Raw genomic sequence first — 21067 nt, forward strand, 5'->3', positions numbered from 1 at the left:
ACCTGAGTTTGAGAGAGCCTGCTAACTCCGTGCCTGACTGCTGCTAATGTAATTTAACAAAGTTGTCATTTAAAGGCGTTTGTGGTGTTTGATCCGAGTGCTTTCAGAGTCTGATTTTTAAGATGCTTCAAGATTATAATTTCAGAATTAGTCTGCTATTCAGTACAGAGTGTGAGAGTCACAGGGACATTTTCAGGAGCAATATTGTGATTTCTGTAAAGGCCTGTGCATGTGATAACGAATATGATGGGAAGAGTTAAATTACCTGATTCACAGCAGGAAAAGTGTGACTGAATGGGAATTGCTGAAATTTATTCTACTGTAACTTGAGTGTGACAAGCTGAATGGAGACAGTAAATGTGTCTCTACTGAAAATATTGGTGATCTAGTGATCTGTGAGACAATTTGTTTCCTGAAATTAGGAAAGGTCCCTTAAGAAAAAATTAACATCGTAGTAGAGGGGTTCAAAGAGCAAAAAATTAAGGACTTTACTTTTATATTTTAATTTTAAAATGATAAGTTAATTTAAAAATATAATCTCATCAGGAAAAAAAGGTAGTTTTTCTCTGGTTTAAAGTCATTTCACGGGCACCTGGGTGGCTCAGTCGGTTGAGTGTCCAACTCCTGATTTCAGCTCAGGTTGTGGTCTCAGAGTCCTGGGATCCAGCCCTGCGACAGGCTCCTACGCAGAGGGGAGTCTGCTTGTCCCCCTTTCCTTCTGCTCCTCCCCCTGCTCACATTGTTTCTTCCTCTCTCTCTCTCTCTCTCTCAAATAAGTAAATAAATCTTTTAAAAAATCATTTCAATATTATTACCGGCTCACCATTCACCTCTCTTGCTTTTCAGTTATTAAATGCTCAAAGTTCCAAGTCTTCAAATGCCATTTTGCATGTTTGTCTTGTATTGTAATAGCTTTTCCAAATCAAGTATCTGTTCAAGTTTTAGTTTGTTTATTTTAGAATAATACACATACAGTGATGTGATCTTTATAGGATTAATTTATCTCCTGCCCTGATATACTTTGTCACTATTTATGTTTCATGTCCCATATTTTAGCTGTAGTTTTGGCCAATAATTTCTGTTACGGGTGCCATTGTATTTTGGGTTCAGGAAAAAAATGAAATGACTTTTTCTGTTGCCATCCTAATATTTGTCTACATTAAATAAATCAAATTGGCTCATAAAATTATTCAGTACATTTATGACTTATTAAGGCCTTTGAATCCTCAGTCCTTGGTTATATTGGTTATGAAAGAAATACTTAAACAAAAATGGGAAACCAGCAAACCAAGTTTATATAGTAAAATAAATTTAAAATGTGAGAAGTGCGTGTGCGCGTGTGTGTGTTTGCACCCATAACTAGGCACCTGGCGTAGTAGAATAGAGTCGCGCACACTAAGGTCATTGCAGCGAGGCTTCCCAGGTTCAAATCCCAATCCCGCTATTTAGAGGAATCATTTCAGTGCCCGTGGTTAAATTCTCCTCGCCCGTAAAGTGAGAGTTATAATAGTTCCTTACTCACAGGCTTGTGAATATTAAATAAGTTAGAATTGGTAGAGCTACGACAGTTACCCGCACACTGTAAGCGCTATAAAAAGAAACACCCGAACTGGGAAATCTCTGTAACAAAAGAGAATATATTTTAAATATTAAGTCTCAGAGAGAAGGAAAGGTAAGTGGAGGTTTTATTTCCTGTGAGACTCATGTCTTTTTCATGTCATGAAACTCATGCCCCAAACTCATGTCTTCATGCAGAACCCCCTGCCTGTGAGTTTGAATATTGAGTTCTGGAAAATGACGGAATGGCTTCGGTGGACTTGAATCTAGGAATGATCTTGCTATTCCAGACAGTCGTCGGAATCCTGGGGAACTTCTTGCTCTTGTATCACTGCATGTCCCTTTACTTCAGGGGATGCAAGCTGAGAGCCACAGATTGGATTCTCGGGCACCTGACTGTAGCCAACTGCCTGGTCATTCTCTCGAGAGGAGTCCCAGAGACCATGGCAGCTTTAGGGCTGAAACATTCCGCCACTTACCATGAGTGCCACCTCCTTCTCTATGTTCACAGAGTAGCCAGAGGCATGTCCATTTGTTCCACCTGCCTCCTGAGTATCTGCCAGGCTGTCACCATCCACCCCGGGAACTCCAGGTGGGCAGAGCTTAAAGTGAAATCTCCCAAGTACGTTCACCTCTCCTGTACCCGGTGCTGGGTGCTCCATATGGTGGGAAGTATGTTTTTTCCTATTTTTGTGACTGGTCAATGGAGCAACAAAAATATTACAAAGAAAAGAGATTTCAGATATTGTCCTGCTTGGTGGCGTAACGCCAAGATCGCAAGCTCAGTGTACGCCTCAGTGACATCTTTCCACGACAGTTTGTGTTTGGGACTCATGACCTTGGCCAGCAGCTCCATGGTTTTCGTCCTCTACAGGCACAAGCAGAGGGTCCAACACATCCATAGGAACAGTCTCTCCCCCAGACCCTCCCCTGAGACTAGAGCCACCCGAAGCATCGTTGTTTTGGTGACCACCTTTTTATTATTTTATGCCCTCTCCTCCGTCATTTATGTTTACTTGGCTTTCTTTAGTGATTCCAAGCGGTGGCTGATCAATGCCGCTGTCCTAATCACTGCTTGTTTTTCAACTGTTAGTCCTTTTGTTCTCATGAGCCATGACCCCAGCATGCGCCGGCTCCACTGTGTCTGCTGTGGGAGAAATTCATAATTCCGTCATCTCGTCAGAGAAGTATGAATTGTCCTCCATCTGTTCAGTCATGGATACGCCCAAACCTGAAAGCATGTTTAGAACAATTATGAGCCAGTTTCCCTGCAGAGAGAAGGTTAAGCAAGACAGACTGACACTGGCCTAATATGAAATAGTAAATAATGATAGCGTGGTACATGAACTCTTCTGTAATTAACATGTGTGTACTTAGATAGTTGTATGTTCATTAACAGTTACCCTGGAGAAGTTAAGATTCCATAGAACAGTCCTGAAATAATGTGAAGACACTGGAAATGCCTTTGACTGTGTAACTTTCAAATTGAGATACATTAAAATATCCTAAGATGTACCTGAGCTCGGAATTGTGAAGACAGTTGGATAAGAGGGAACAGCATGTGGGTAGTCTTTTCAGAAACTAGGGATGGGAGCCGTGGTTCTGATTTGTGGTGCAAATGGCCTGGGGTGAAGCTGGAGGGAAAAATCAAGTTTTACTTATTTCTGGCTTTGGAGGCTGTATTGTGAATATTGTGCTTTATAGCCTAAGAGAAACTGGGGACATTTGAAATATGCTAATGCTAATGGAGAAAGACGAGCATATTAAAATATTTGCAGGTCAGCATTTTAAGAGTAAATTGCAGGGGGCGAAGAGGAACTTAGGAAGATATGTCCACTGAATTTTATAAAGGGTGCAAGTGAGGGGCAGCTAGTACACAGATCGGGTGTGTAGGAAAAGAATAAACGGACTCTGGGAATGTTTAGAAGGTGGATTGTCCTGTGTTAAATCTTGATGGCAGTTGGCTCTTTTGGCGAAAAGATGTTTCAAGATGGACTTCTGCTTTTCCACCTTGAGGATACAAGACGTTACAGAGGAGCATTTCATCAAGCTTGGGGCAGTAGATGAGTAGCAATATGAAGCCAGAAGGTGAATATATTTTGCTCAACAAGGGGTCTTACCACTTTTGAAATCCCCACTGGAGCAAAATGGACACCTTTGAAAGGAAAACTAAAAGGACATTAACTCAGACATAGAAATACTTTAGGGGCGTCTGACTGGCTCCCTGAGTAGAGCATGTGACTCTTAATCTTGGGATCATGAGTTCAAGCCCCACATTGGTAGGGGCTATTTAAGTAATTTCTACTTACTATTTAAGTACTACTTAATATTTAAGCAAGTAAAGATTACTTAAAAATAAAATCTTTTAAAAAATATTTTAATATGGGGTGCCTGGGTGGCTCAGTCAATTGTTTAATTGACTGAATTGACTGAATTAATTACTTAATTGCCTTCCACATAGGTCCTAATCGAGCCCCACATCAGGCTCCCAGGGATCCTGTTTCTCCCTCTCCCTCAGCCTGCTGCTGTCCCTGCTTGTATCAAATAAATAAGTAAAATCTTTGAAAAAAATTATAATCCTCTCTTATTTGCAAATTTTTAAAAGTAAACATTTTATTTTGGAATAACTTTAGATTTGCAGAGAACTTGTAAAGATTACACTGAGTTCCAAAATATCTGTCACCCAGTACCCCAAATGTTGCCATCTTAACTTTACCATAGTTCATTTGTCAAAACCAAGGAGCCAACAGCAGTGTGCTACTACTACCTAAACTCCAGACATTCTTTACATTTCAGTTGTTTTAACAGCATCATTTTTCTCTATCAGGATCCAGTCCAGGACCATGTAGTCATCCCGTCTCCCCCAGGCTCTTCTGCTCTGTGACATTTTCTCAGACCTTCTGTGTTGATCGTGACGGGTTTGAGGAGCAGTGGTCTTGTAGGTTTTAGAATGCCTCTAAAGTTGAATTTGTCTGAAGTGTTTCTCATGGACAAATTGGGTTTATGGGTTTTTCAGAAGAGTATCATATCTCATCACAGCATCTGGCCTGAGAGGTTCATGCAATTAGCATGAGTCCTCTTGCGTGGTGTTAATCTCGATCAGTTAATTAAGGCATGTTTACCAGGCTTCTCCACTGTAAAATTTCTCTGCATGCCTTTCCAGACTCTGTTCTTTGGGAGACTGTAACTGTAGCCCACAGTAGTGTGGGGGGAGCGAGGAGGGGTGCTTGAGGGTGGGGGAGTGGACTGTTGAGTTAGGCACCACCTCCTGGAAGGCTAAGTAACCCCATATATTATTTGCCGTTCTTCTGTATGGAAGCTGTGTCACTTCTCCCTCCTTTATTTGTTTCTTCAATTCCTTTATACATCTTTTATACTTTGTGCTATAATTCAATACTATGTAACGTATTTTGTTGCTTAAATTGTTCCAGCTTTGGTCACTGGGAGCCATGGTATAATAAAATACATACATATGTGTATATACACATATATGCAGGTACATCTGGTCTTTGTCTCAGGTTCTGGGCTCAGAGCTCCAAAACCTTTGAGATTTTCTGAGTGGCGGGAGCGTCTGTATTATACTAAGGAGGCAACTGTGGGCAGGGGTGGGGAGCCCCTGGTTCCCCACATAGCTTTAGAACGGGGGACTGAACAACTTTGGAAGACCAGCTGCGTGGTTGGACTGAAACACTCAGCTGCCCAACCTCTGGGGAGCGGAAGGAGGCTGACTGGGGCTTGAGTTCCAGCAGATGGCCGTCAACCATGCCTATGTAATGAGACCTTAATTTAAACCTCTGGAGAAGTTCCAGGGAGTTTCTTGGTGGGGAGCAGAAGCTACTCTGTGGGCAACCCTCCCAGATCTCGCTCTGTGGATGCCTTCCTGTGGCTCCTTATTGCTGTCCTTTATAATAAAATGATGTCAAATGACAAAACTAAAACCATTTAGTAAGAAGTTTGCTGTCTTTTATTCAAAGGAAGACCACCTTTGATCTCAGGAGGACAGAGCCTCCTCACAAGGGGGCGCTTTTCCTGAGGGGTTTGGGGTGAGAGCACGTTTTGGAAGAGGCCGTCCAGACACCAGGCGTGATTGAGGAGGAGGTCAGGGACTTCCTCACGAAGCCGGCAGAAGCTGTTTTCCCCAGTGGGGTCAGCTGGAGCCGGCGGATTGTCATTGGTGTGTGTTAGGTTTCCTTGCCCGTGTTCCACGTAAGGGCAGGCTGGCTTAGGTGTATCTGTGATGTGCGCTGGGCCGCTGGGGTGGCCTCTGTTTTATGGGTCCGGATACGCGAATTAACTTTATTGAGGATCACCAGACATACAGCACTTTCCTGAGTTCTGTGAGTCTTCCCAGCCAATCTCCAGCCTGGGGGCAGTGTGGGAAGCCTTGCATTTGTAGCCGGCCGCCAGATGCCCCAGTCTGGGAATACCTCCCTAGCAGGCAGTGACTTGGGACAGGGGTTGGTCTTGCCTTTAAATTGTGGGGTCTGTGCTAATGGAGAATGTCAGAAATACGTGGAATTGCAGGACCTCCCGTTGGTATCAGAGCACTGTTGACAGGGTGCCAAACAAGAACCCTTTCAGGTTTAGCTACTGTGTCCCTTTGATATGTCTTCAGTTTTTTTTTTTCTTTAGTTTTATTTATTTATGTGAGAGAGAGTTTGCGCAGAAGCACACAGGTGGGGGGAGGGCAGAGGCATCGGGAGAAACAGACTCCCCGTTGAGCAGGGAGCTGACTTGGGGCTCAATCCCAGGACCCCTGAGATCATGACCTGAGCTGAAGGCAGACCCTTAATTGCGCTGAACCAGCTGACCACCCAGGTGGCCCCCAGTTTTCTTGCTTTTTGAGCACTTCCTTACTCTTACATTTTGTCACTGCAAGATGCTCCAGGCTCCTCTTGTATCTTCCCGCCATCTCTCCAAGGAGCCTTTGGTTAGAGAACAGCATTAGATGCAAGACTGTGGGTGCTGGGTGAGTGCTGGGCCTTCTTCTTGCTCCTGGCATTTCATTGCTGTTAGGCCCTCTGAGCAGACCGACCTGTGAAATCTCTGTAGGCACATACACGTGTGGTTTTCTCTTTATCTACCTGTCTACTTGTGTCTCTACAGCTAAACATATGTTCACATGTTCCTGACTCTGACCCAGTACTTCAGGTTCATTTTAGCCTCCCCCCCTTGCTTTTCTGTATCTATCTGCATTCATCGCATGTTATGACACGACATGCCTCTGAAGAGTTTTGCGCTCTCCACACTCCCATGCTGTCTGCACACCACCTGACCCTGGTCTCTTAGTCCTCGTTTGAACCCCGCTCTATCGACGCCCCTGCAACATGCCAAGTCAGCCCCTGGCGATGCTCACGGCACTTTAAAATACTGCACGTGGTATCGTCTTTGTGGGTTGTTGCAGTGATGGACGGAGTGGACAAGGAGGAAGTGCCCCTCTCCCCCCATCTTCAGGCATCCAAGGTGAGGGGATGCCTGTATTCTTACACACATGACCACATTATTGAGACACACACGTGCATGCTGACCTTGAATGAAATCATGTACATGGGACTGGGAACGTGAGCGTCGGGACGAGGGTGTGTAAATGTGATTATGTGCTTGCATTTGATGAATTTGTGCATGCGTGTGAGTTCCCTGTGGAGTGTGAGTGTGTGTATGTGTGTGGGGGTGTACCGCTGTGCATTTGCGTGTATGTTGTACATATGCGTGGGTGTTTGCACCTGTGTGTAACGTTTGTGTATTTGTTTGTCTGGGAACTAAGGGTGTCCAGCACTATGGTTCTAATCTCTGACTTGGGTACGGGGAGTATTTGATAGTGGGCATGGACCAAATCGTGTGTTTGTGTGTGGGAAAGACAAAGGATTAATGTGAATTCATGTGTCTTAATTGATTATAAAAGCAATTAGAGCTGATTACTGAAAACTCAGCAAAAATGCAGCTGTGGAACAATGTGGTAACCACCCAAAGCTATTTAAATGAGTACGGGGTCGTATGAAAGTTAAAGGAATGACAGGATCTGCCCTTTTAACCATCAGATCCTGGGGCACCTGGGTGGCTCAGTCGGTTAAGCAATCCACCTTCCGCTCAGGTCATGATCCCAGGGTCCTGGGATCTAGTCTCCTGTCGGGCTCTCTGCTCTGTCTGCTTCTCCCTCTGCCTCTCTCTCTCTCTCATGAATAAATAAATAAAATCTTAAAAATAAATGGCCATCTGATCCTGGTGCTTTCATTTGTGAGGGTCTCATAAACTTTTCCCCTTTGGTAGATACTGCTGTGTTTAGACTTTCTTTTACCACTAGGGAGATCAATATTGGTAAAGCATATTTTCCTAACAAATTTCCATATCATCTGCACTTTCACATAAATTGGCACTGACTTGTGCAAATAAGTCCAGTGATTCCTAATGTAAATTATCATCACATGTTCTTTTTGATTATAACTCTGCAAATCCTTTTCCGGCGCTTTGTCTGATTTCATTTCTATGCTTAAAACTTAAATGATAGGGCATCCCAGTGGTCTGAATATTAGAAGGAACTCTATTTTGGGTAGAATTCCTCAGCAGAGCAGAGAATCCAGTGAAATTCGGGTGTTTCACTGCCAGTCCCTTCCGCACAGGTCAGCGTTTCCTGCCCTTCCCCTGAACACTGTCTACCTCCAGGGCTTTGGAAAAGAGAAAGTCCCTCCCAAACACTTGAGAGATGCTAACTTGGAATTTATAATTCTTTTTTGGCAAGTAGCAATTGGGGAAAAAAATTAGTTTTCCAACCAAATTCTCAGTTCCCCAAGTCTGACCTCTCTCCGCTGCTACAGGTGAAATGATTTTTGCAGTTCAGAGGGGAGGGGAGCTCACTGAAGCACGGACTTCTGTCTTGGGATCTGGCTGCCTCCCTCTCATACTGGCTGCCGTGACCTTCCCTCGGAGCCCCCTGTCCTGGCAGCAGGAGGGAGTCAGTGTGTATTTTCTATTTCAATTTAATAAGCAGAGTCTGTATTGATAAGAGTTCTTTTCGGTCATGCGGTTGTATTTTTTCATTGGACCTTTACCTTGTTATAGGATGTGAAGAGTAAATCAATTTCTTTTTTTTTTTTTAAGATTTTTATTTATTGGGCGCCTGGGTGGCTCAGTGGGTTAAGCCGCTGCCTTCGGCTCAGGTCATGATCTCAGGGTCCTGGGATCGAGTCCCGCATCGGGCTCTCTGCTCAGCAGGGAGCCTGCTTCCCTCTCTCTCTCTCTGCCTGCCTCTCTGTCTACTTGTGATCTCTCTCTGTCAAATAAATAAATAAAATCTTTAAAAAAAAAAAAGATTTTTATTTATTTATTTATTTATTTATTTATTTATTTGATAGAGAGACACAGCGAGAGAGTGAACACAACAAGCAGGGGCAGTGGGAGAGAGAGAAGCAAGCTTCCCATTGAGCAGGGAGCGGGATGCAGGGCTCGATCCCAGGACCCTGGGATCATGACCTGAGCCAAAGGCAGGTGTTTAGGGACTGAGCCACCCAGGTGCCCCAGTGAATCAATTTCTTACCTATGTGGTGATAATAATCAAGCTCTCAAACCCCAAGTAGGAATGATGCCATCCCCAATATTTTCTTGCTTATTAACTTTCGCAAATACTTTGGTCTATTTTTGAATTTTTATCTCTACTGATCGGTCTTATTCAAGAAATAACATGTTTCACAGAGCTAGCTAGCCTTAGTTTTTTTCTTTTTTCTTTATTTTTCAGAACACTGAACATGAGATCTACCCTCTTAAAGGATTTTTAAGTGCATAGTACGTTGGTGACCATATATACAATTTTATACAGATCTCTGAAGCTTATTCATCTTGATTAACTAAAAGTTTATCCTCACTTTTTTTCCTTTTTCAGACTTTTCTTGCCTATCCTTCTTTGTATTTTCATCTGTAGGATTTTTTTTTGCAACAACATGCCTAGCTCCAATGAGTAACTGATAGTATCTGTATCAGGACCAGATTGAATTTATATAGCTTAGAGATTGATGTTTGATAATATGGGATTTTCCTACCCAAGGACAGTGATGTGATTTCTATATTTGTTGATGTCTGCTTTCATATCTTTCAGAAATTTTATATGGTTTCTCATATACATTTGATGTATTTTATTGGATTTATTCCCAGATATTTTATTTATTTTATTTTGTTGTATTAGTATTTAAAAATTTTGGTTTTTTGACTCTTTTATAATTGCATCCCCAACCCCCAAATATAACTTGCAATTGTGATTTTTTTTTTACATATGCAGGCATTTGTTTTGTATAATTTGAAGCCATGCCATGGGTTCAAACTGATTTGTAATATATTATCATTGAATTGCCCCATTCATTGGGATAATTAACTATCCCCTACCAAAAAAAAAGAGCTGCTAGGTGGAGGAAAGCCAAGGTGGAAATGAAGTAGAGGTGAAAAGAAAGCAGTCTTCTAACCCACCCCTCCATAAAACAAACTCCATCTGGATAAGGAGAAGACATGAGATTAATTTTTATTTCATTACATGTGATATGGAAATTATGAACCAAGATAATAACCAAACATGTTTATTTTTCTTACATAAAGTTATATACATTTATATGATTAAAGACTGCATGATCCCAGTATAAAATACAAATAGGAAACTATATAAAATAAAATATATAAAAAATGACTACATTAGTCTTAATATCCTCTCATAAATAGGATAACTTGAAATCTATAAAATAGAAGAAAACAAAATTAGGTGTATAATATGAGCCGGCTGTAAGAATAAATACATATGGTCAATAACATTAGTATAGCTTGACTCAGGTTTTATATAAAATAACTGAAAAGGGAACAAAAATGACCTGGTGACTTCACCATGATCTCATCAAACTGAACAATATAGCCATCTCTCCCCAGGGAATGGTACCCTAGGCCTGTGGCCTCAGTCCAGGATCAAAGGGGAGGCTATAAGTATGCTGCCTTCACTACACGTTAAAATACTCAATACATATGGATTACAGCCTGATATTTGTTCTCGTTATAAAATAACGCTGGGCTGTCCCAAGATACTCTGAATACACGAAAATGCCTAACATGACATTTAAGCCTCTATCTCCCCATTCTGAGTCCCAGTTTCGAGGACCTTTCCGCGGACCACCCCAGGTTCTATCCCTCAGGGACACACTGTGTCTCAAACATGCCCTGCCGCCCAGGGCTTGTCCTCCGCCCCCGCGGGAGTCCTCCGGTGCTCGGCTGCGGCCCGGCGCGAGCCAGCTCTCTGCAGGGAAGACGTAGGCCGCCTGGTGGGCCATGGTGTAGACGGTCTGCAAGGCCGCGCACAGGGGCCCCCAGAGTTCCTCGAGCCCCGAGCGCTGCTCCCAGGTCAGCGGGGAGTGCTCCCGCTGCTCGCACGCCTGGGCGACGTCCTGATGGATGGCCTCAGACAGGGCGCTCAGGGCTGTCACCAGCCTCTTGCGCAGGGGAGGCGGCCGGTCTCCCGGGGACCTGTATCTGCGGCGCCCGCTGCGCCCCGAGCCTCGCGCCCCTTGTCTCCTGGGGCGGGCACCCGCGGTCTCCTCGCTCTCGCCGCCGCGATCCCCGTCGGGCGTCCTCCGTGTCTTCCTTCCCGGAGTGACACTGGGCTCGTCTGCGAGAGAGGCCCCTGCAGAGGAAGCACGCGGGTGAACGACCAGCCAGACCACCCAGGGATCCCCCAGCCACTCGCTTGGGGGAACTCCCCCTGTCTCCTACTCAGTCCCGCCCCGTCCCTTGGTGGGATGAGTAGGACCGCCGTGCCCATCCGGGGTCCCCAGATGCCCCCTGGATTCCAGAGTCTGCTAACTCGCTTGGGCAACTCAACAGCCCCTCTGTGCCCACGCCCTGCACATGTGACCCGCTTTTCTGTCGGCACCCCTCCGGGCCCAGAGCTAGAGCCCACCTGCTCCGGCGCAGGTGCCGTCGCTGGAACCGATTTTCCTCTTCCCGGAGCCCTCCCGACTGGAGCAGCCTTCCGACCCTGGGGACAGAGAGTCTCGTGACTGCTCCGGCAGGACACCTCACCCCCCGGGCCATCCTAGACACACAGGACCAAAGCTGGCAACCAGAACTAGTTCCCAGCTGTTCCTCGAGTCCGGGATCTGCAAGGAGGCCGCAGAGCTCCCAGTCCCCTGACCGGGAGACTGAGCTACCCCACATCCTGTCCCTCCTCCCCAGGAAAGTCAGCTCCTACCCGGTCCAGAGATGCCGCCGACTCTTTCGAGCTCAGCTTCCTGGGCATGCTCCTCATCAGTCTGCGGCTCTGACCCTAGCGGAAAAGGGAGTTTAGGTGAGTGGCCTCCCCCGAAGCCCGCACAACTCCGCAGTCCCGCCCTGCTCCGGCTTTGTGGACGGTCTTCTCGACGGAGGTTGTTCGGTGTCCCAGGCGGACCACAGCAGTGTGGTTCCGGGTACCACTGCCCTGTTTCTCAACCCCCCGAGGGCTGGGTGACATTTCCCATCACCTATCTCAAGATAAAACCCTGACCCCACCCCTCCTTCCAGCCTCCGTGCGCGAACTGCCCGGATCACTACCTTGCCTCTGGGTGCGGCTCTCTCTTAATGGGGAAGAGAATGTCTCCTCTTTCCCTTCGAGTGGTTTCTCCGCTACACCTGAGCCCTTTGCTTTACAGGAATTCTGATGGCAGGGCGGCTGGCCCGCGGGGTGTCGCGTGGAGGGGCTGCGTGGGTCTGAGCCTCCAGTTTCCGAGCCCATCTCGATGCCCGCAGGGATGATCCTCACTCCGGGACGCTCGGACTGCGGAGTGTGGAATCGCCGCTAGGACCTGCCTTTTATAGGCCCCTCCGCGGGGCGTGGCTCGCTCCTATTGGTTGGAAAAAGGCCACCTTCCTGGCGCTGCTCAGAACTCGCGTTGGTCTCGGAGAAGGCGTGTGGGTGGCTGTGCCTTCGAGCGGAGCCCCGCACAGTAAGGGGACACTTCTGCAGGGGCCTGTCGTGGTGTCAGAAAGCAGGGCAGCAAAGCCAGGGGAAGGGGACGCCTCCCTGTCTTACTCCTGGCCCAGCTCCCCCACAGCTGTTGAAGACCCTGCCGGATCTGTTGCTTCTAACACGGTGAAATGAGAAGCGAGCGCTGCCCAGCAAGGGTGCAAGGATGACGTAGCTTCATCGGAGGGGTTTCTTCCATACAATGAAAAACACGTTTTCAGTATTCTTGTCGCTGATAATTTCATTCTGTATAAGTCACAGGAAAATCAGACCTTAAAACGATAAAATGTCTACCAGACCCATTACTGAAATGGAGTTATTTCTCTCCCGCGTTCCCGTTCTTGGCGAAAGAGAGCAGGAACTCGGCCCTGGATCTGTAAGGACTGGATGACTCTGTAGGACAATTTATACAAGTCAGTCTTACCTACGAGTATCTGACAAATACATCTTTGTGTAAACATGAAGCCAGCAATGAACTAAAAATAATTGATGGTGAAGATAGTTTCCCAATATTGATTTATTCAATATGGACATTTCAAGCATTCACACAATTAAGGAAAATAAAGTGAATCTCTATTTACCCTTAAGATCGCTTCAAGATATGTAGGCGTTTTGGCACTTTTTTTTTTAATTTTTTAAAGATTTTATTTTATTTTTTTTGACAGACAGAGATCACAAGTAGGCAGAGCAGCAGGCAGAGAGAGACAGGAGGAAGCAGGCTCCCTGCTGAGCAGAGAGCCCGAGCCCGATATGGGGCTCGATCCCAGGATCCTGGGATCAGGACCCGAGCGGAAGGCAGAGGCTTTAACCCACTGAGCCACCCAGGCGCCCCCGTTTGGGCAGTCTTGTACCATCCACTCCAAACTTCTCCTTTGGGATCAGGGTTGGGTGGGAAATGGAGCTTTGAATACTTTGATGAAATCCTGGAATTCTGTACTTCTCTAATAAACAGGTTGTGAGCCATAAGATTCATCTCTAATAAATAATTACTCAAGTATATAAAAGATAATAAAAAGGGCACCTGGATGGCTCAGTTGGTTAAGCATCTGTCTTTGGCTCAGGTCATGATCCTAGAGTCCCAGGAGTCTGGCTCCTTGCTCAGTGGGGAGTCTGCTTCTCCCTCTGCCCCTCCCCCCCAACTCGTGGGTACTTTCTCTCTCTTTCTCCCTCCCTCCCTCTCAACTACTTAAATAAAATCTTTTAAAAAGACTCGAAGGCTACCACAACACAGCATGCTGCCATGAACATACTTGGGCTGTGTTCTCATTTGCTACGATCTTTGCTGTTGCTACCAACAGGAAGGGAGGAACTAAATTTCTGCATCATCATGCTCATGCATCTTCATGTTTAAACAGTTTTTTTTTTCATTTTTTAAAGATTTTATAATTTATTTATTTTGAGAGAATGAGAGGGAGCACGAGGGCAGGTTTATTTTTCTGAGAAAAAATAAACAGGAAATAAATAATCCCTTTATATCTTGAGGGATGATTCGATCAAAGTTGGTTGTGTCATGCTGATTAGGTCAGCACTAGTGCTCAGAGGGGCTCCTCCAGCAACATAAAGGCTCCGAAGCTTCCCTTCATCCTCATCCTTCCTCAGTCATCCTGGAAGCTGCATGTGTCCCCTGGAATTTGCTCAGCATTCGCAATCTGAGTGGGTAAGGACTGCTGAATCATTATCCTCATCTTGAGACCTTTTGATCTTTTCTCCTTTTATCCCTATTTAATAATTTTTTTTTTTGACAGAGAGGGAGAACATAATCTGGGGGACTGGCAGGCAGAGGGAGAGGGAGAAGCAGGCTCCCCGAGGAGCCGGAAGCCTGATGCGGGACTCTATCCCAGGACCCTGAGATCATGGCCTGAGTGACAGGCAGACACTTAACTGACTGAGCCACCCAGGCGCCCCTGTAATGGGATTATCTTCAAAGTCCAGGTTAACCAAAGGGATCCCTGGCATATATGTATTTTTCTTCGTTTTTGTGCTGTTATTTGCATGTCCACCAGTAACGGCTATGGGGGCATTTCTGAGCACGTGATTAAGTGTTTTCTAGCTAGTAGAATCGTATGCAAGAATATGCATCTATCAACTTTTGATAAAGACTCCCTAATTGTCTCTCAAAAGGTCACTGATCATTGATATTCCCTACATGCGTGTATGAAATGGTATGTTTCTACTAATCTCAGAAAGAGACCATATCGGCAAACTTTTATCTATCTATCTACCAGTAGGCTCCACCCCCAGCATGGAGCCCAGTGTGGGGCTAGAACTCATGACCCTGAGATCAAGAACTCAGTCAAAATCAAGAGTCAGACACTTAACCAACAGAGCCACCCAGATGTCCCAGCAGCCTTTTAACTTAACAAGCTGGTGGTCACAAAACAAATGAGATATTTTGTAATTTACTTTTCTCTGACCACCACTGAAGATGGATACGTCTTGTGAGTGGTGTGAGGCGATATCTCGTTGTGGTTTTGATTTGCATTTCCCTGATGGTAAATGATGGTGGACGTATTTTCCTGTATCTGTTGGCCATCTGTATGTCATTTTTAGAAAAATATCTATTCAAGGGGCGCCTGGGTGGCTCAGTGGGTTAAAGCTTCTGCCTTCGGCTCAGGTCATGATCTCAGGGTCCTGGGATCAAGCCCCGCATCGGGCTCTGTGCTCAGCGGGGAGCCTGCTTCCCCCCCACCCCCGCCCCCCGCCTGCCTCTCTGCCTACTTGTGATCTCTGTCTGTAAATTAAAAAAATATATATGTATTCAGGTCTTCTGCACATTTTTAAACCAGGTTTTTTCTTGGTTGAGTTGTATGAGTTCTTTATGTATTTGGGGTATTAACCCCTTATTAGCTATGTCATTTACAAATATCTTCTCCCATTCAGTTGGTTACCTGATGAGTTGTTTTTTTTTTTTTAAATTGTCACCATTCATCTCTCAGTGAAAACAAGTTTTTGGGTTCTCCTTTGTCCCAACCCAGGTCCCTTTGTCTATTTCTACATTAAATGTTTTAAATATGCTAATATTCCTCCATGTGATCATATTTTAAATACTACTATCTCTCTAAGGATGTGACCTACAAGTTTTATAACTTAGTCCAGAATGTTCCTAACTGAACCTAAATTTGCACTCCACCTTCACCCCATGCTACTTCATTATCACATGAGAACATTTTCTTTTCTTTTTAAAAAGATTTTATTTTTATTTTTTTTCTTATTCTTAACTGATTTAATAGATAACTATTCAGACACATGAAAAAATGTTCATCATCATTAGCCATCAGGGAGATTCAAATCAAAAACCACATTGAGGGGGCGCCTGGGTGGTTCAGAGGGTTAAGCCTCTGCCTTCGGCTCAGGTCATGATCCCAGGGTCCTGGGATCGAGCCCTGCATCGGGCTCTCTGCTGAGCAGGGAGCCTGCTTCCCTTCCTCTCTCTCTGCCTGCCTCTCTGCCTACTTGCGATCTCTGTCAAATAAATAAATAAAATCTTTAAAAAAAAAAACACATTGAGATACCACCTTACACCAGTTAGAGTGGCCAAAATTGACAAGGCAAGAAACAATAAATGTTGGAGAAGATGTGGAGAAAGGGGAACCCTCTTACACTCTTGATGGGAATGCAAGTTGGTGCGGCCACTTTGGAAAACAGTGTGGAGTTTCCTCAAAAAATTAAAAATAGAGCTTCCCTATGACCCTGCAATTGCACTACTGGGTATTTACCCCAAAGATACAAATGTAGTGAAAAGAAGGGCCATCTGCACCCCAGTGTTCATAGCAGCAATGGCCACAGTCGCCAAACTGTGGAAAGAGCTGAGATGCCCTTCAACAAATGAATGGATAAAGAAGATGTGGTATATATACACAATGGTATATTACTCAGCCATCAGAAAGGATGAATACCCAACTTTTGCTTCAGTATGGATGGGACTGGAGGAGATTATGCTGAGTGAAGTAAGTCAAGTAGAGAAAGTCAATTATCATATGGTTTCACTTACTTGTGGAACATAAGGAATAGCATAGAGGACATTAGGAGAAGGAAGGGAAAAATGAAGGGAGGGGTGGGAATCAGAAGGAGAAATGAACCATGAGAGACTATGGACTCTGAGAAACAAACTGAGGGTTTTGGGATGGGTTAGCCCAGTGATGGGTGTTAAGGAGAGCACAGATTGCATGGAGCACTGGGTGTTATACGCAAACTATGAATCATGGAACGCTGTATCAGAAATTAATGAGGTACTCTATGGTGACTAATGTAACATAATATAAAAAAAGATAACTTCAAACTCAAACTAGGAACAGCGTACTGGGTGATTACAGCTTATGGATAAGCAAAATAAATGATAGCAATATTATAAGGATTGGGAGGGAGGAATTGGGAATATTCTGTCCTGAGGTACCTTTACTATCTGTAATGTGGTAAAGGGTTACCTGTATTTATTTGACAGAAAGCTTAAGAGAGCACAGGTAGGGAGAGCAGCAGAGGGAGAAGCAGGCTCCCTGCTCAACAGGGATCCCAATGAGCGCCTCGATCCCAGGACCCTGGGATCATGACCTGAGCTAAAGGCAGATGCTTAACCAGCTGAGCCACCCAGGCTCAAGAACATTTTCTTCTTTACTTTCTTGAATACCATCTTACATGTTAAATTCTCTTCAATCTTTTAAAAAAATTTAAAGATTAGTCAATTTCTAGATATATTTAATTTGTCAAATTAAAAGTTACACACTTGAAGACCTCCCCACAATCTCTAGATTGTTTCAGGAACAATTTTTTAATTGCACAAATTCCAAATTACTTCACTAGAAGTGTGAATAAAATTTCAGTTATGTATTTTCATAACATTCCATAATGTTTCATTTACATTTATTATTACTATTTACTGTTTCTTATGGGAAAGAAGCTCATTCTGGCTTTTTTTTACATAATGCTTGCAGTTTGGAGGTGTGGAGGTTGAATGAATAAACAACCATACACTATGCAAGAACATACAATTTACATATTTGTCATGAGTTTAGTGGGTGTTGTGTTCCTCATCCAGGCTAAGTAGAACCTGAACACACTGGAGATACGGTTCATGAGAATAAAGGGACAGGCACTTGGGAAACATCCATTGATCAAGGCAGAGATGCTCACCAGCAACCAACTGGGATCACCGAAGAGAATAATGCAGACTTGGAAGATGGAGGAAAGGGAGTAGAAGGACACAAAGGTGCTCATCAGGACAAGGATGCTCTGGGTGGCTCTGGACTCAGCAGAGGATCTGGGGGAGACATTGTTAGGCCTGTGAATGTGTTGGACCCGCTGCCTGTGCCTGTGCAGGATGAAAACCATGGAGCTACTGGCCCAGATCATGAGTCCTAAATATAAAACATCAGGGAATGATAACAGTGCTGCTTGTACCAATTGTGTGATTTTGTTACTACTTATCACAGAACAGTATCCCAAATCCTTTCTCATCGAGATGCTCTTGTTGCTCCATTTGCCAATCACATGGATAGGAAAAAGGATATTTGCCAGCATGTAGAGGACCCAGCACAGGAATATGGAGAAGTCAATATGCTTGAGAGCTTCCCTTTTAAGTTTTGTCCAACTTGAGTCCCTGGGGCTGATCGTGATGGCCTGGAAGACACTCAAGAGGCAGGTGCCGCCTAGGGACACACCCCTGCTCACTCTGTGAAGATGGAAAAGAAGTTTGCATCCAAAATCACCTGGAAAACTGTTCCACCCAAAAGCGCCATTGTCTGGGGGACTCCTTTACAGAGGAGGGATAAGGAGTTGGCTACAGTCAGGTGTTCAGCAATCAAATCTGTGGGCCTCAACCTGCACCTAGTGAAGTAAAGGAGGAGATAATGGTAAAGAAGACAGAAGTTCCCCAGGATTCCAACCATGGTCTGGGTTAAGAAGATCACTCCTATGACCAGATCCCTGGAGGCCATCCTGCCAGATTCCAGCCACTGAGATTTGTCTTCAGAACCAGAGGATCCTGCATGGGAATATGAGGTGTGGGCTTCAAGCATCATGTCAACTAAAATCCAGGATTATCCACTTATCGTTCGTTTTCCCTTAGAAATGGTGCTGGGGGAACTGGATATCCACATGTAAAAGGGTGAAATTGGGCCCCAATCTTACAGCATACAAAAAAATCAACTCAAAATGTATTAAAGACTTAAATATAAGATGTGAAACTGTAAAACCCCTTTAAGGAAACATAGAGGAAAATCTTTTTGGCGTTGGTCTCGGCCATGATTTCCTGGATCTGACACCAGCAGGAAAGCAAACAAAATGAAACAAAAAGATGAGTGGTACTATATAAAACAAAAAACTTCTGCAGAGCAAAGGAAATAATCACCAAAGTGAAAAGGCAGTCTGTGGAATGGGAGCAAATATCTGCAGAGTGTTCATCTGATACAGGGTTAATAAAATATGAAGAATCTCTTAACAACTCAGTGGAAGAAATAACCCAGTTAGCCAATGGGCAAATTTCTTGAACAAACATCGCTCCAAAGAACATATGAGTGGTCAGCAAGTATATGAAAATGGGCTCAACTCTGCTAATCGTCAGGGAAACGCAGACCAAAGCCACAATGAGATGCTATCACACATGTTAGAATGACTGGTATCCAAAAAACCCCAAAGATAAGTGTGGGTGAAGATGTGGGGAAATTGGAGTCTGTATACACTGTTGGTAGAAATGTAGAATATTGAAGCCACTATGGGAAACAGTATAGAGATTCCTCAAAAGACTAGAATAGAACTATCACCTCATCCAGCAGTCCCACTTCTTGGTATATATCCAAAAGAATTGAAATCAAGTTCTCCAAGAGATAGCTGCATGTCCACGTTCATTATAGCATTATTCCCAATGGCCAAGATATGGAAACAATTCAAATGGCCATTGACTGGGAATGGCTAAGGAAAGTGTAGGATTACCTACAAAGGAATACAAGTGGAACATGACTCAAGCTTCAAAAAGAAGGAACTCCTACATGGAGGAGCCAGTCACAGAAGGAAAAATACTGTATGGTTTCAGTTATATGAGGAACCTGAAAGTCAAACTCATCGAAGCAGAGAACAGAAGAGTGGTTGCCAGGTGCTGGAGGAAGGGGGAGTGCGGGATTGTTGTTCAGTGTATGTAAAGTTTCAGTTATACAAGGTGAGTGTGTTGTAGAGATCTGTTGTACAATATAGTGACTCAAGTTAGAAGAATGGTATTGTAGACTGTAAATAATGAAAAGAGGATGTATTTTATGTTAAGTGTTGTGACCACACACACACACACGCACACGAACACAAGAAATTTTTTGGAAGTGATGGATACCTTGATTGTGGTGATACCATCCCAGAGGCATGCAGATTTCCAAACTTATCAAAATATATACATTAAATATGTACAATTTTTAGTATACCAGTTATATATCAATACAGTTTAACAAGAGAAATATTAATTTCACGGGACTTTCCGGAGTTAAGTATGTACACTTTAAAGAGCACTTAACGATGTGCGAATCATTGCTGTGAAGTTCATACATGTAGTAACTCACTTTTTTCTTTTTTTTTTAAAGTAGCTCCACACCCAATGTGGAGCCCAATGCAGGGCTTGAACGCATGACCCTGAGATAGAGACCTGAGGTGATGTCAAGAGTCAGACACTTAGGGGCGCCTGGGTGGCTCAGTGGGTTAAAGCCTCTGCCTTCAGCTCAGGTCATGATCCCGGGGTCCTTGGATCGAGCCCCACATCGGGCTCTCTGCTCAGCGGGGATCCTGCTTCCTCCTCTATCTCTGCCTGCCTCTCTGCCTGCTTGTGATCTTTGTCTGTCAAATAAATAAATAAAATCTTAAAAAAAAAAGAGTCAGACACTTAACTGAATGAAACAGCTAGGCACCCCATACTTTTTAAGCAAAACTACAAGTTATCACTACTATTACTTTCATTTTAAAGACAAGGAGAACGCAGAGAGACAGAATAGGTGATTTGCCTACATGTATACCCTATTTAGGGCAAAGTGTGGACTTAGTCTGTCTGAGTTGTTTGCAAAGACAATGCCTCTAGCCTCTGTGCTATGCTGAGTCCGGAGAGCTGCTGTGTTCTTTGAATAATCCTGACATACGGTTTGGTTTTAGCTTTGCCATTTTATTGTAGCTAGATAGTATGTTTCTTTATAATTTTCATTGTAATACCTCATCATGATGTGTAAAGATTTATTCTGTAAGCCAATATCAAAATGAATGAAGCTTTAGAAATTTAAGAAAATGTAGATGCTCTGACTGCAGTTTTATATTATATAGGAACCTGTCCCGTGACAAGTTGAATGTAATGAATGCAAGAAGTGCTCAAAGGATGGAAACAGAAAGAAAAAGACAATTTGGGCATTTGCCTTTATGCCAGGAACGAAAGTATAAGGACACCTATCATAATCTCATGTCTTACCCTAAAGTATGGGACACTGAATTCTTTTTTTTTTTTTTAAGATTTTATTTATTTATTTGACACAGAGAGAGAGAGAGATCACAAGTAGGCAGAGAGGCAGGCAGAGAGAGAGGGGGAAGCAGGCT

The 21067-nt window shown here is 44.1% G+C and overlaps 4 protein-coding genes across 4 annotated transcripts in view; 3 read left to right on the forward strand and 1 right to left on the reverse strand.

The window, feature by feature from the left end:
• The window catches only part of LOC116856139 (zinc finger protein 677-like), a 125540-nt gene that overhangs the window by 42059 nt on the left and 62414 nt on the right, over nt 1-21067 (forward strand). The gene's annotated exons all lie outside the window — the stretch shown is intronic.
• LOC116856117 (zinc finger protein 345-like) overlaps nt 1-21067 on the forward strand; it is a 112901-nt gene that overhangs the window by 38332 nt on the left and 53502 nt on the right. The gene's annotated exons all lie outside the window — the stretch shown is intronic.
• Nucleotides 1803-2723, forward strand: LOC116855928 (vomeronasal type-1 receptor 2). The gene has a single exon (XM_032839019.1). The coding sequence runs from the start codon at nt 1803-1805 to the stop codon at nt 2721-2723; it is 921 nt and encodes a 306-aa protein (XP_032694910.1).
• Nucleotides 12583-18450, reverse strand: LOC116855929 (vomeronasal type-1 receptor 4-like). The gene is given in 4 exon segments (XM_032839020.1): nt 12583-12712; nt 12827-12913; nt 17511-18249; nt 18252-18450. Coding segments are annotated over 4 exon segments (1155 nt in total).

Source organism: Lontra canadensis, unplaced genomic scaffold (genome assembly GCF_010015895.1).
Source record: "Lontra canadensis isolate GAN:19392208 unplaced genomic scaffold, GSC_riverotter_1.0 scaffold107, whole genome shotgun sequence".
NCBI lineage: Eukaryota > Metazoa > Chordata > Mammalia > Carnivora > Mustelidae > Lontra > Lontra canadensis.